This window comes from Podarcis gaigeae (assembly GCF_964106915.1).
Source record: "Podarcis gaigeae genome assembly, chromosome: 6".
Taxonomy (NCBI): Eukaryota; Metazoa; Chordata; class Lepidosauria; order Squamata; family Lacertidae; genus Podarcis; species Podarcis gaigeae.
In genome coordinates, this window is record NC_139682.1 from 37,437,020 (window position 1) to 37,449,793 (window position 12,774).

General features: G+C 40.2%; 1 protein-coding gene across 1 annotated transcript; it reads left to right on the top strand.

The window, feature by feature from the left end:
• GUCA1A (guanylate cyclase activator 1A) lies at positions 1–12,190 on the top strand. Its single transcript, XM_083745450.1, has 4 exons — positions 1–387; positions 9,252–9,401; positions 9,722–9,812; positions 10,696–12,190. Exons 1-4 carry the CDS (start codon positions 190–192, stop codon positions 10,845–10,847), a joined length of 591 nt encoding a protein of 196 aa, XP_083601576.1. The 5' UTR covers positions 1–189; the 3' UTR covers positions 10,848–12,190.
• The last annotated feature ends 584 nt before the right edge of the window (positions 12,191–12,774 follow it).

Sequence of the window (12,774 nt, forward strand, 5' to 3'; positions counted from 1 at the left end):
TCAGAGAGTGTGAAATTTTCTCAGGAAGCTCCCCCAATCATCCCTGCTCTTTAGCAAGCCTTAGGGAGGTTTGCTGTTTTCTTTCACTTATAAATACCATACCGCCTGCTTCTGAACTGTAACAAGGGGGAAGCCTCTAGAAGTCCTCCACTGTTTTTTGAGAGACGTGCTCACCTCTTTTGCTTTACAATGGGGAACATGGATGGAAAGTCTGTTGAGGAACTGAGCGCCACCGAGTGCCACCAGTGGTACAAGAAGTTCATGACGGAGTGTCCCTCTGGTCAGCTGACCTTGCATGAGTTCAAGCAGTTTTTTGGCTTGAAAAACCTGACTCCAGCATCAAATGAATACATCGAGCAGATGTTTGAAACATTCGACTTTAATAAGGTGGGTATTCAGCTGCAGTCAGACAACATTCTGTTTACATATGTAATGCCCATACATATAAGAACATGTGGTTCTTATCTAAAATACTATGAAATAACATCTAATCCTCACAATGTTGATCTTTGCCGTTTTTACTTTGTTTGATATAGAACAGTAATTTCTGTCTGTTATGATATTGCACACTTTCTATTTTTTTGAATGGAATGTGCCTTTCTCAGTTTTGAATTGCTGCTTGTGAACGTGCTATATGTGTTGGATCTTTTTCAGAAGTAGTCTGGTTATTATGGCTAGTTTAATCATTTACCTTTACTGCTGGGTTAAATGGAAATTTCAAAGCCTGCCGTTTTCAAAGTCCTGCACCCAGAACCACGTCACATGAGCATTTCTGAAGATTTGTAACAAAAAAAACTCTGTTACCTGCATCTGCAAAGCAAATTTTCTATTACTGCTGATGCCCTGAATATTCTGATCATGCAACACTCCTGAGGAGCTTCTAGTCTCATTTTAGCCTGGTGATCTTCTCCAAGCCTTTTTCGGGGGAGCTGGAATATTGGTTACTGCTGCCCCATGGAAAATACTGCTATTCTGATTATATGCTGACAGTGACCTGTTTAACATCAGTGGAGTTGATACAGGGTCATCACATGTGGAGTGCTGGCAAACCAGGAGCAAAGCTGTATAAGAAGCTTTCAAGACCTAGGGGCATGTAAAGCTTATTTTCTAGGCAAAAGGCCCTAGGGTCAATTCCTGCTGTCATTCAGCATGTGTTAAGTATAGAATTGATCTGCAGATGTCAAAGGAGGCAGCCCTGTCTTTACTCTTAAGTCAGATGTGTTCTAGATCCATTTAACAGGGGACCCGTAAGAATCCCAAATCTTTTTCTAAGTGCCCCAAGTATTTCTGAGTATAAAATGAATTTGAGGGAAATTTTGTTGTGGGGTGAACTGGGTTGGGGAAATCATTTAAGATGATTTCATCTGGAGATAATTTGGGGGATAATGAATGGGGTTTATGCATGGTATGTTAAGGTGGGGTGTTGCTATTCATCTGTCCTCCTGTCTGGCAAGGAAGCACTGGGTTCATGGCAGCAAAGGCATACTCTCCAACATTTTGCTGATGAAAATAGGGACATCCTTCCCTATATAGGGCTGCCTTCAGATGTCTTCTAAAGTCTGTATAGTTACTTATCTCCTTGGCTCAGGGATCACATACTCTCCAACATTTACCTGATGAAAATAAGGACATTCTACCATATCCTCCAATATTTATCTGATGAAGATAGGGACATCCTAAGGAAAAGTGGGACACTCCAAGATCAGATCAGAAACTGGAACAGCTTCTGGAAAATAGGGGCACTTGGCAGGTCTGCAAAGGTGCTCTTTCAGGGTGTCTCCAATGAGGTTTTTTAAAAAGCCTTGTCACTAATGCGGCTCTTTCAGTGGATAGCCAAAGACAAATTGAGAATTGCTATTATTTTATACTTTGGCCACCTCATGAGAAGAGAAGACTCCCTGGAAGAGACCCTGATGTTGGGAAAGATTGAGGGCACAAGGAGAAGGGGACGACAGAGGATGAGATGGTTGGGTGGTGTCTTCGAAGCTACAAACATGAGTCTGACCAAACTGCGGGAGGCAGTGGAAGACAGGAGTGCCTGGCGTGCTCTGGTCCATGGGGTCACGAAGAGTCGGACACGACTAAACGACTAAACAACAACAACAATTATTTTATTATTTATTAATTTGTATACCACTTATATGCCAAAATGACATATAAGGACTGAGCCAGAGAAGTGAAGGTTGGTTATAATGGCATGGATTATGATCAGTTATTCTGTGGCTCATTAAATTCTGAACCAGAGTCTGTAAGTCTTTTCTATACCTCTCTGCACCACCCTAGTTATTTTAGAAAAAGGGGGGAAATATTTAGGGCAAATATTAAATGATATAAACATCCCGTGCTTGCAGAAAGTCATTTTTAATTATTAGAGAGTATTTTGTAATAGAGAGAGAGAGAGAGAGAGAGAGAGAGAGAGAGAGCGTGAGAGAGAACTTTGTCTGAGAAGTATCATCAGAGACAATGGATAAAGAGGTTATTTACCGTAACTGACCCCAAATGCTTCATACCTGTGCAAGAAAGTCTCCCCCACATATTAGTCTTCCCACAGTTAGACTAAAAAGATGTAGAGTGTGAGAGTGATCCAGCCAAAATTGAGTACTTTATAGTCTTATTGATTTTACTGTAAAATACTTTAAGTAAGTGCTTAACTTTCCTGCTGACATCACTATGCAACTAAAAGTGCCCAACTTTGGCTGAACCTGTGTGTGCACTTAAATGTGTGTTAAGTGTGCATCCTTGTGTTAATTATAAAAATTAAGTGTGTTTCTCTGTTAAAAGTGAGTGCTAAGTGTGTGCTTGTGTGTTAAGTGTGTGTCTGGTGTGTGTGTGTGTTCCCTGTAGTCATTAAAAAAACTTTGCTGTTTGGCACTTAAGCAGTCATCCCTTGTACATAGGTTAGTGTGATCATGTGTGTGTGGCTGTGTGTGTTTCTGGTTCTGTCCACTTTGGGGCCTGGCCCACAAACCTTTGGAATGCTACCCCCAATTACTTTCCACCAGAGGACCGTAGCTCTCTGCCTGAAAATGCATAACATCTATTCACTGTCCACAGTCATTTGAAAGTACTGTATTAGGATTTGAGGTATTTCATACTACAGAAGTCTACAGAACAAAACTGACCTTACTTCAACTACTTTAGGCTAAAAGGTGCTGCTAAGGACACATGATATCAGAGATGCTGAACCAAAGTTCTGCCTTCCACCTCTCATTGTCTCCAGCCACTATGGCTAGTTGTCAAGGCTAATAGGAGCTATAGTCCAACAAAGCATGTTCTCCTTCATGGAGAGCACGTGTTGCGGTGGGGGCCACCAGGACACTCCAAAGTTGGGGGCGGGCTAACTGATCGTTGGCCACTGATGCGATTGGGGCTTCCCTTGTTGTTGGGAAGAAATTAATGTTGCCATTTATTGATTGACAGCCAGAAATGCTAAAACTCCTTGCACGAGGCTAGGGCTTCCTCTTTTCGCCCGTGCAGTGGATTGCCCGTCCCTCCCTCCCTAGAATAGGGTTGTTCGCTTTGACCTTGCTATGCCTGTCATGGGGTCGTCTGCTTTGGAGCGGGGGCCTGGTAGGAATTTTGTCCATCTGGCTGATTGGCTGGGGCCATTTGGTTTTTGCCTACTGCGTAGCAAATCGTCACAACTTGTAAGGTTGCGGTTAGGCATTGGTTTATGGTTTGGTTGGTTGAGGGGCATGGATTGGCTGTGCCTGCCCCTCTAATGCTGCTGCTGCAAGGGATTCCGTTAAAGGAATTGGGGGCTAACTATTGCTTGTCCACTCTGTCAAGGGTGCTCGGGCCATAGCAATGAGCTCCTGGTTGCATTTGGGGTGAGGGCAGGTTCCCTGCTCCGCGTAACCCCCAAGTGTATTCCCCCATTCTGACTTTCACATCGTGCAGAATGTCAGTCTGTCCCCCATGGTGGGGGCAGATAGTCGCAACCAATGCCTGGTTGCATTTGGGGTGAGGGCAGGTTCCCTGCTCCGCGTAACCCCCAAGTGTATTCCCCCATTCTGACTTTCGCATCGTGCGGAATGTCAGTCTGTCCCCCATGGTGGGGGCAGATAGTCGCAACCAATGCCTAAGCAACCACTCACAAATTTGTATTTTAATAAAGTTGTGGCCAAAATTATGCCAAAAACCTTAAACAAAAATTCTGTGTGATGTGTGAGTTATTGGGGTGGACCTGGGGACCTCAACACGCAATAGCTAATATTTCCTGTCAAGGAGACCTGCTATTTAATTTCAACAATTGGGGAATGTCTCAGGAAGGCAATGTTTTGTTCCATCTGCCTCCCATGAAAAGTCACCCCAAATGAAAATTATTCCAGACTTTCTCTTTAGGCCCTCAATTGAGTTTTAACTTCAAAGCAAAAAGTTACACAGGCAAAATGATTAAATGATATATTGTCTTGTTTTTGTTGTGGTAAGAGCTTGTCAGACATTGCTTCTAATAAAAACAGATTTTAATAATGACATTTCAATTTGGAAAAATGGTTCTATCCATTTCACCTTGTGATACAGAGCTCAGAATTATCAGTTACAAATATTCAAACCGACAATGATAATTTTGTTTAAAATAATGCCCTTATCAGTAAAATCCTGCTTCAGTTTTCACCAAAAGCAACAATAAATTTTTAGTTACAGATAGGTAGCCGTGTTGGTCTGCCATAGTCAAAACAAAAAAAATTCCTTCCAGTAGCACCTTAAAGACCAACTAAGTCAGTTCTTGGTATGAGCTTTCGTGTGCATGCACACTTCTTCAGAAGAAGTATCTGAAGAAGTGTGCATGCACACGAAAGCTCATACCAAGAACTGACTTAGTTGGTCTTTAAGGTGCTACTGGAAGGAATTTTTTTTGTTTTTAATAAATTTTTAATCAGGCATTTGTTCTACTTGTGTCTAAGTAGAGATGGATGAGACATTTCATTCTGTTTTCATTTTAATTTGCACCTAGCTAATTTGCACTTTCTAAATGTGCATATTAGGACAAAAGCATGCTAAAAGGCTGAAGAATTTTCAGGTGAATGTTAAAAAAAGTGCAACTAATGTGGAAATGTGGCAAATTGAATTTAATATTTTTTTTAAAAAAATGAGAAACTGAAACTGACAGATTTGTCCATATCTAGGAACAGGCAAATCTGTTAGTCTCTGTTTCTCTCAGTTCCTCCTCTTTACAATCTTAAATTCTATTCTCCAGATTTCCATATAAGTTTGTGATTAAAAAAAAAATTATCAGAAAAATTCATCAGTGCAGATTTCTCTTCAGATACATTTGTTTTTATGCAATTCTGCCTATTAAAAATAGTGATTTCCCCAATATAATCCATTATTACAAAGCAATTTCCTCTAATATAATGCATTTTTGTATGTCATTTTCACAGATATATTAATTTTCATGCACATTTCGTCCTAATATATGCATTTTTATACTGCACTGGAAAATTCTGAGAATTTTCAGTTCTTGTATTGTTTCAGTCAGTGCAAATTAGGTAGATTCACCTTTAAATGCAAATTGAATTGCATTTCTCCTCCATCTCTGTTCATCTCTACATGTGAGCAAACATGTGAAGGTGAGGAGGGCGGATTCTGCTAAGCCTCACCTTTCTACTATGTCACTATCCTGTGATTTACAGCCCTCGTGAGTTTGAGGTACATGGTCTGAAATTGGGAGCTTCAGCAATTTATGAAGGTTCTCTGTTTGATATAGAACCCAGTGCAATCATTTGAGGAATTTTTGTTTCAGCAGAACACTTTTCTTAAATTGCAGGACTTCATTTGGAAATGAAACAGGTTAATATCCTGTTTTGTATCCAACATTTGGCATTTTGCTTTTTTTTGTAATGGTCTCCATTATTCTTGACAACAACTATATATCTTACAGGACCAATAATAATTTACAAATGCCCAAAATTTCTCACTCACCCTCTGCATATCTGAGAATTTATGTATGCACTGAATTGAGTATTCAGGACTATCTAATCCACAGTGTTTGATAAAACTTTCATTAGATGCTATCACTTACAACTACCAAATTGAGCAAGAATTTGTGGACTAGAGCTTTGGCTTGACTTGTTGTATATTGGGTCAAACTAATGCCTTCTAAGAAGCATGATCTTAAGCATATTTATATACTGTAGAAGTCCCACACAGTTCAAAGGGACATAATCTCTGTTGGTACATTTAAGACTACAACCATAATTCCATATCAGGTTATTTCTGTTTATGATTAAAGGATGCACAACTTGGTCTTTATTAATTTAATGAACTCCTAGGATTTGATGGATTAAGGAAGTGGTTGTGCAAAGTCATTGAGCACACATCCATGCGAATTTAGTTTTCATCCATGATTTCCTCAATGGATGTCTGCAGACTTTTCATGTTCTTAAAGTTCATTGAAATAAATTGGACATAAAATGTATAGCTGGTTATAAAACAGTACAATCCCATTATTTTGAGAGAAGTTACAATGGAAATTCTTGGAGGCAAGGGATAGACAGTTGATCAAAATCAAGATTTGTTTCCTGTTCTTGCATAAGAATTAATCATGAATGACAGTGGTTGAAATGAGAAAATAACCAGTTTTTTCCATATGAATGCTTCCTCATGCAGTGACACCTGCCCAACCATCTTTACCCTGTGATTAAACATTTGCACTCTGCCTGCACTGCCACGTGCAGTAATTTAATTATGCTTTCAGCATGGGGCAGTTTCATAACCATAGATCCAGCCTCCTACTCACAACGTCATAGGAATAATCAGCCTTGCAACTCACATTGAGAGTTACCAGATCTTTTAATCTTCAGGCCTTGCCAAACTAAAGTCCCATATAAAGCAAGTCTTGATTTCTCAATGAGTCTTTAAGATAAGAGAGAATTATGATGATGATGATGATGATTATGAAGAAGAAGAAATAGTAATTATTATTATTATTATTATTATTATTACCCTGCCCATCTGGCTGGGTTTCCGAGAAGGCCCTCTGCCTAGTTCCCTGTAACTTTGCTTCTCACAGTGAGGGAACCACCAGAAGGCCCTCAGTGCTGGACCTCGTGAAAGACACGACTAACATGCATACTCAAACATGGATATTTGTATGAAAATATATTCCATGGCTTTTAATTTACTTCTTACCAATAATTGCTGACTTAGGTTTCTGTTAGCAAAGTTTTTGTTTCTCCCTTTCAACAGATTAAACGAAGAAAATGCAAGAAGTGTGCCAGGTTGACCAAAAATACACTAAATAAACTTTTAAAGTGGGATCCAGAGCTGCTCTGTGCTTGGCCCAGTGAGATTTTTTTACCCTTCTCCTTCATGAACAGCAGATGCCACCCCCATGCCATACCACCAACTTATTTTGAAAGTCTCCTTGGTTACAAATGTGGCTATGACATGTGGGATAAAGAACTGCCGTTTGAGCAACGCAAGTTGAAAGCCCCCTTGAGCTTGTGCAATTTAGCTGCATGGTTCTTTGAATCCCAGCCATGATGAATAAATCAACATGCAGGAAATCCAATCCGGTAATTGGGTTCAATGTTGTTAAACCTAATCTGACTTTTGCGCCTGTAGAATAAATCAGATTAGCTGTTTGTGATCTAGAGGGAAATAGTTTGAGTTGCCGTAAGAGAACATCCCACGGGAATCTATATTCCCCTTCAAATTGTACTGTTCTGTCATTGAAGCATAGAGATGAAACCGTACAGCTATCTAGTGTAGTGGTTGTTGTTGTTTTCGTTTGTTTAGTTTTTAGCAGGTCTATACAGACATGATTTGAGCAGACTATTCCAGAATTTCCGAAGCAGCACCTGCTCTTACATCTTAGTTGTATAATGCATGCAAACGTACATTGATCCTGACACATAGCTTCTTAAAAAGCACCTTGAAAGTCCTGGCCAAGACGTGAATCTCTAGGTAGCATGGCAACAGACAATCACAAAACAAAATGAAGCACAAGGACGAAGATACAGATAATCAGGGCTCAAAATGAAATTAATCTCCATGGAGACAAAGCTGGACAAATAATTTGGTCTGTCAAGTTCTTCTTGCCAAGGATTGCAGCCTTAGGTTTCGGTTAGCAAATGTATATACATTTGAGATCTGCACAAAAGTCGCAGCCGCATGAATTTCAAAAGCACAGTTCTCTGGCATCCATCTATACATTCCTGATCGACATTGTGTTCCAAAATGCCATTGTACCAGTGATATTTAGCAGTGAATGGATATATGGAACAGATTCAGCACAGAGGATCCTGCACTTCTTCTTTTTTTTCATTTTCCACTGCAGAAAAACTTGAAGAAATATGTAAATACAATAAATCTATTTGTTATTTTGGAAGGTTTTTGTCCACCAGGGTCCCCCACCCCCACCCCCTTTTTACATCAGCTGTTTTGTAGTAGAAATACAATCATTCCCTTAACTTTGCAGTGATTTGTCAACATTATTTTAACAGCAGCTTGAGAATCACAGAGGTACAGACAATATACATAAGCAGTCAATGAGCCCATGAAAGGCAGATCTCTAGGAAATCTTTGCTCCTGTATAAAAGGAGGACACTAGAAATTAGGTTCATCTGAGGTGGCAAAACCATCAGATGCTTCATTCTTTTGGTGTGGTGCTAAATTGCATGTTTTGAGACATCGCTGGTAGTTGATGTCTAAAAGTGCCACCTCTTTTATCTCCCAACTCTTCAGAGGAACTGTGAAAAGCAGCAAGCAGTGATCTTTCTATTTGTCTGACAGCACTGTAAAATTCATATAAACAAAAACCATGTGGAAAAGGCTGCCATACACAAGATCAGCTTTCGGCTTAATTCACTGGAGAAGTGGTGCTTGTGACCTAAGGGACCCCATTTCAGTTCCTTTTCCTACTCTAAATGTTCTGTGTAATGTTGCAAACATTGACTAATACCTCTGTCCGGCTTTAAAGCAGGGTTGTAATTGCACTTGCATTACAAAAGTTGAGATACGTATTTGATTGTAACAGAAACAGTGCCTATGGGAAGCAATATAAATATTATAAAGTAGGTGTGCAGAAAAAAGACCATGGATGAATGGTAGGATGAGGCTAAGGTCTCCAAGAGTGTGTTTTGGTAAGAGCAGTTCTCTTTGATGACTTTCATTGCAAATGTATTTTGCCAGGCTGTTTGTGTGCACCCTGTGGTTGATCCAATGTTTAAGGCACAAAAGCATTCAGCAAGAATGGCTATGGCTTACTCATAGCATCTGACAAGCTGCCTCTTGTGTTTCAACAGGATGGCTACATTGATTTTATGGAGTATGTGGCAGCTCTAAGCTTGGTCCTGAAGGGAAAAGTGGAACAGAAGCTGAGATGGTACTTCAAACTGTATGATGTGGACGGAAACGGCTGTATTGACAGGGATGAGTTGCTAAACATCATTAAGGTGAGTTATTTTCCTTGGCCAATTGTTGTATTGATGGTGTTTGGCAGACATTTGTGGAAGATTCCATGACACAGTTGCCCTTTACTGCTTCAATACAGGAGGCAACCATTTTGCACGTGTCCAACTGACACATGACCACTGACATGTGGGGGCCTAAAGAGGGCAGGGTGGGGGTGGCCGTAATGGGGCAAAGCAGACTTATGTGTCCTCCACTGATGCACATAGGGGCCGGGGGGGGGGGAGTAATCCATCTACTGTATGCAAATACATAACTTTGCAGCTTGAGCTCATTAAATGTTCTCCATCTCAATTTCCTGCAGGCGATTCGCACCATCAACCCATGTCATGAAGTAATGACAGCTGAGGAATTCACAAACATGGTGTTTGATAAAATCGATATAAATGGAGATGGTAAGAATTTCTCTATGCACTCCAAGGTGTGGCCTGACATTTATAGGCCAAAAATATAGACTGGGACCTACCAGTGTGTGGTCATAGGACTCTTGTCTGAAGGTTTCAGTTTGCACTAGAGAAAATTCAGTGCAGGAGGGATGGCTGCCAGTGTTACATGCCAAAATTGATCAAAGAGAGGTGGGGTACTACCTTGCATTTCTTTGGTAGGAAGAAATTAATTAACTAACTAAATAAATAAATAAGACTACTTCTTTTCTGTTGGCCCTCTGACCATTATGCTTTTAAGGCAGACATAACTGACATTCCATTCCAAACATTCCACTTCCTTTTCTGAATCTTTGAAACTATTCCCCCCTCACACTGCACTGCAAGTTGGTCCTAAGAAATGCAACAAAATGTTAATGTGAGAGGGGAACAAAACTCCAATGCAGGTCTACGGAAAGACTGTGGAAAAGTCAGTTAACTAAGCCTGAGGTCTGCAAATCATGTACTCCACTGAGATGCTTAAGACATTTTGCTTATTCAGGAGAAGAAGCAATTTAATCAGGGTTGAGATTAGTCAAAAAGAGAGAAATCAATTGAGTAGAGAGATTTTAAATAGGAATTTAAAGGGGTGAAGATAACGGATTCAGATCTGATATGCTACAGACCTTGAAAGTAGGTTGATCAGCTATTGTGACATTGATGTAAGGAAAGGGTGGGTTCTCTCTTCTTTGGATGTGAAACAAAATCCTGCAACTCCGACTTGGGCAGAAATGGTGGGCATAATGCAGAAATAGCCAATTCGGTTTCCATGTCATCCCTTTGAAAATCAGATACCACACCATCCATTACATTAGGCTATACAGTACATGAATTGAGACCTTTTGTATTTTTGTAGGTGAGCTGTCTCTGGAGGAGTTCATGGACGGAGTACAGAAGGATGAGGTTCTACTTGACATCCTGACCCGTAGCCTGGACCTGACGCACATTGTTCGAATGATCCAGAATGATGGAAAGAATCCCGAGGAAGCGGCAGGAGCTGCTGAATAGTCAGATTTGAATTTTTCAAGGGGAAAGGAAAAATGCTAAATATATGTAACACTGCATAAACAAAAATCAGGGATACAAATTGGACAGGGGTCCAGGGGACTCTGTTTTAGAATAGTACAGTACCCTAAAGAGAAAAAAAAGTATCGGCTTTTAACCTTTTTCTGTGTAATCAGAAGACGTCATCTGTTGTGATCACAATGAATAATGGTTACTGGTACTTAAAATGTCCAGGTTGCTTGGGAAGTAGAGGCAACTGGCAACACATCAACTGAAGGGAATGTGTTAAAATGTAAAAAGAAGATGCTTTGTTGGCTGAAACCTCCAGGATCAGTGTCAGTAGAGGACGCCAGCATGATGGAAATTTCTGAATGGTGCCACAAGAATCCCAGTGCCATCCTGACTGCCTCCAAAGGCTGTACGTTCTAGTGAGGGATATAATCTAGCTGGGAGAGAGCTGGATCATGTAAGATTGAAAAATATAACTTGAAAAATGCCTAGGTGCTGACCTCCTTAGATGCAGTGGAGCTCAATGATATCCAAGATCTTCTATGTGTTCCTGAGAATCTAAACTTGGTTCCACTGAAGTCAGAGACCAAAGTCTCATGGACTCAAATGGTTCTAGGGTCTGGTGATGACCCTTTCTGTATGTCAGACTTGACATAATTGTTTTGGTCCCATCAATGGCAAGTGGGAGCCTGGAAAATGCAAGCAAGGCACATAACGATTTGTCCCCAAATCAAAAGAAACACAAAATAACTCATGTGTTATTTTAGTGAACCAGGCTGGTTGCCATTCAGTCTTTCAAAAAAATATTTCACAGAATTCTGCTTCCAGTCTGATGCAGAGTTCTGCATATGTGATAGATGCAAAGATTTGCAGATAAGGTTTGGGCCAAAAAAAATATTATATCTCATTTTTGTTTGGAAATCATCAGGCAAAACTAAATATCTAGCTATTTCAGTTAAGAAAATTGAGACAGTTTTAGAATGTGTCTGAAGCAAACGGGCACTAAAATTCAGCCATACAGATAAAAGCCCTGGAGGCTTAATTCCTTCACAAAAGTATTAAGCCATATTTACTTAGGATATCTGTATTAATGATACAGTTTGAACACACCTTCCACAAGTACCCAACGTTAATTTTAGGAAAGAAGATTTTGAAATTTGTTTAACTTTGTTTGGAAAATGTTTATATATGTTTTGCAAAGAGTAACACAATGTAAGCACCAGTATACACACTTACATAGACTGGTTACACACTTAATAAAATGGTTCGTTGTCAAAATGACTCTGATCAGTGCTGATCAGATTTCACAAAATATTTGTGGGGGGGGGGTAGCTGTGCTGAGTTCAGGTTGCAGCCACTGGCCAGCCATTTCAGCATGGGACACTATGGCTGCAAGACCTTTGCACAAAATGAATCAAGACGGCATATCTCAAGAAGTTTGGGAGAATGGACCCAAACGCTCCCTCCACACACACTTCCTGAAACAGCTAAGGACCAAGCGTGCATTTCACAGGGTTTGATAGTAGTACCACTTTTGCGGGGGAAATTACAACCCTTCAAGCAACAGTCATAAAAGATGCAACAGGGTGTGAAAAGTATTTCAAGGCAGTTGCTCAGAGTCAGAAATACACAATCTTGTCTGCATTCATTGATGAGATTCAGAGTAATGATGACACTGTTCATGTTTGAAAAATCACAGGGCCTAATGCCAGAGCTAACTGAAAAACAATATCACTGACAACAGTGTTATTTTCTCCCTCTTCCTTTCAAGTATTCAGCATGTGCCTTTAAACATGTACCAGCCTAATCAAAGCAGTTTCTGTGAGAGCCTCTTGTCGTTGCAGGAAGAATCTCTAAATGGCAACGCTGACATATTATGGCTCAAGAGGTTTTAGTAGAATATTTTCTGTACGTAACAAGA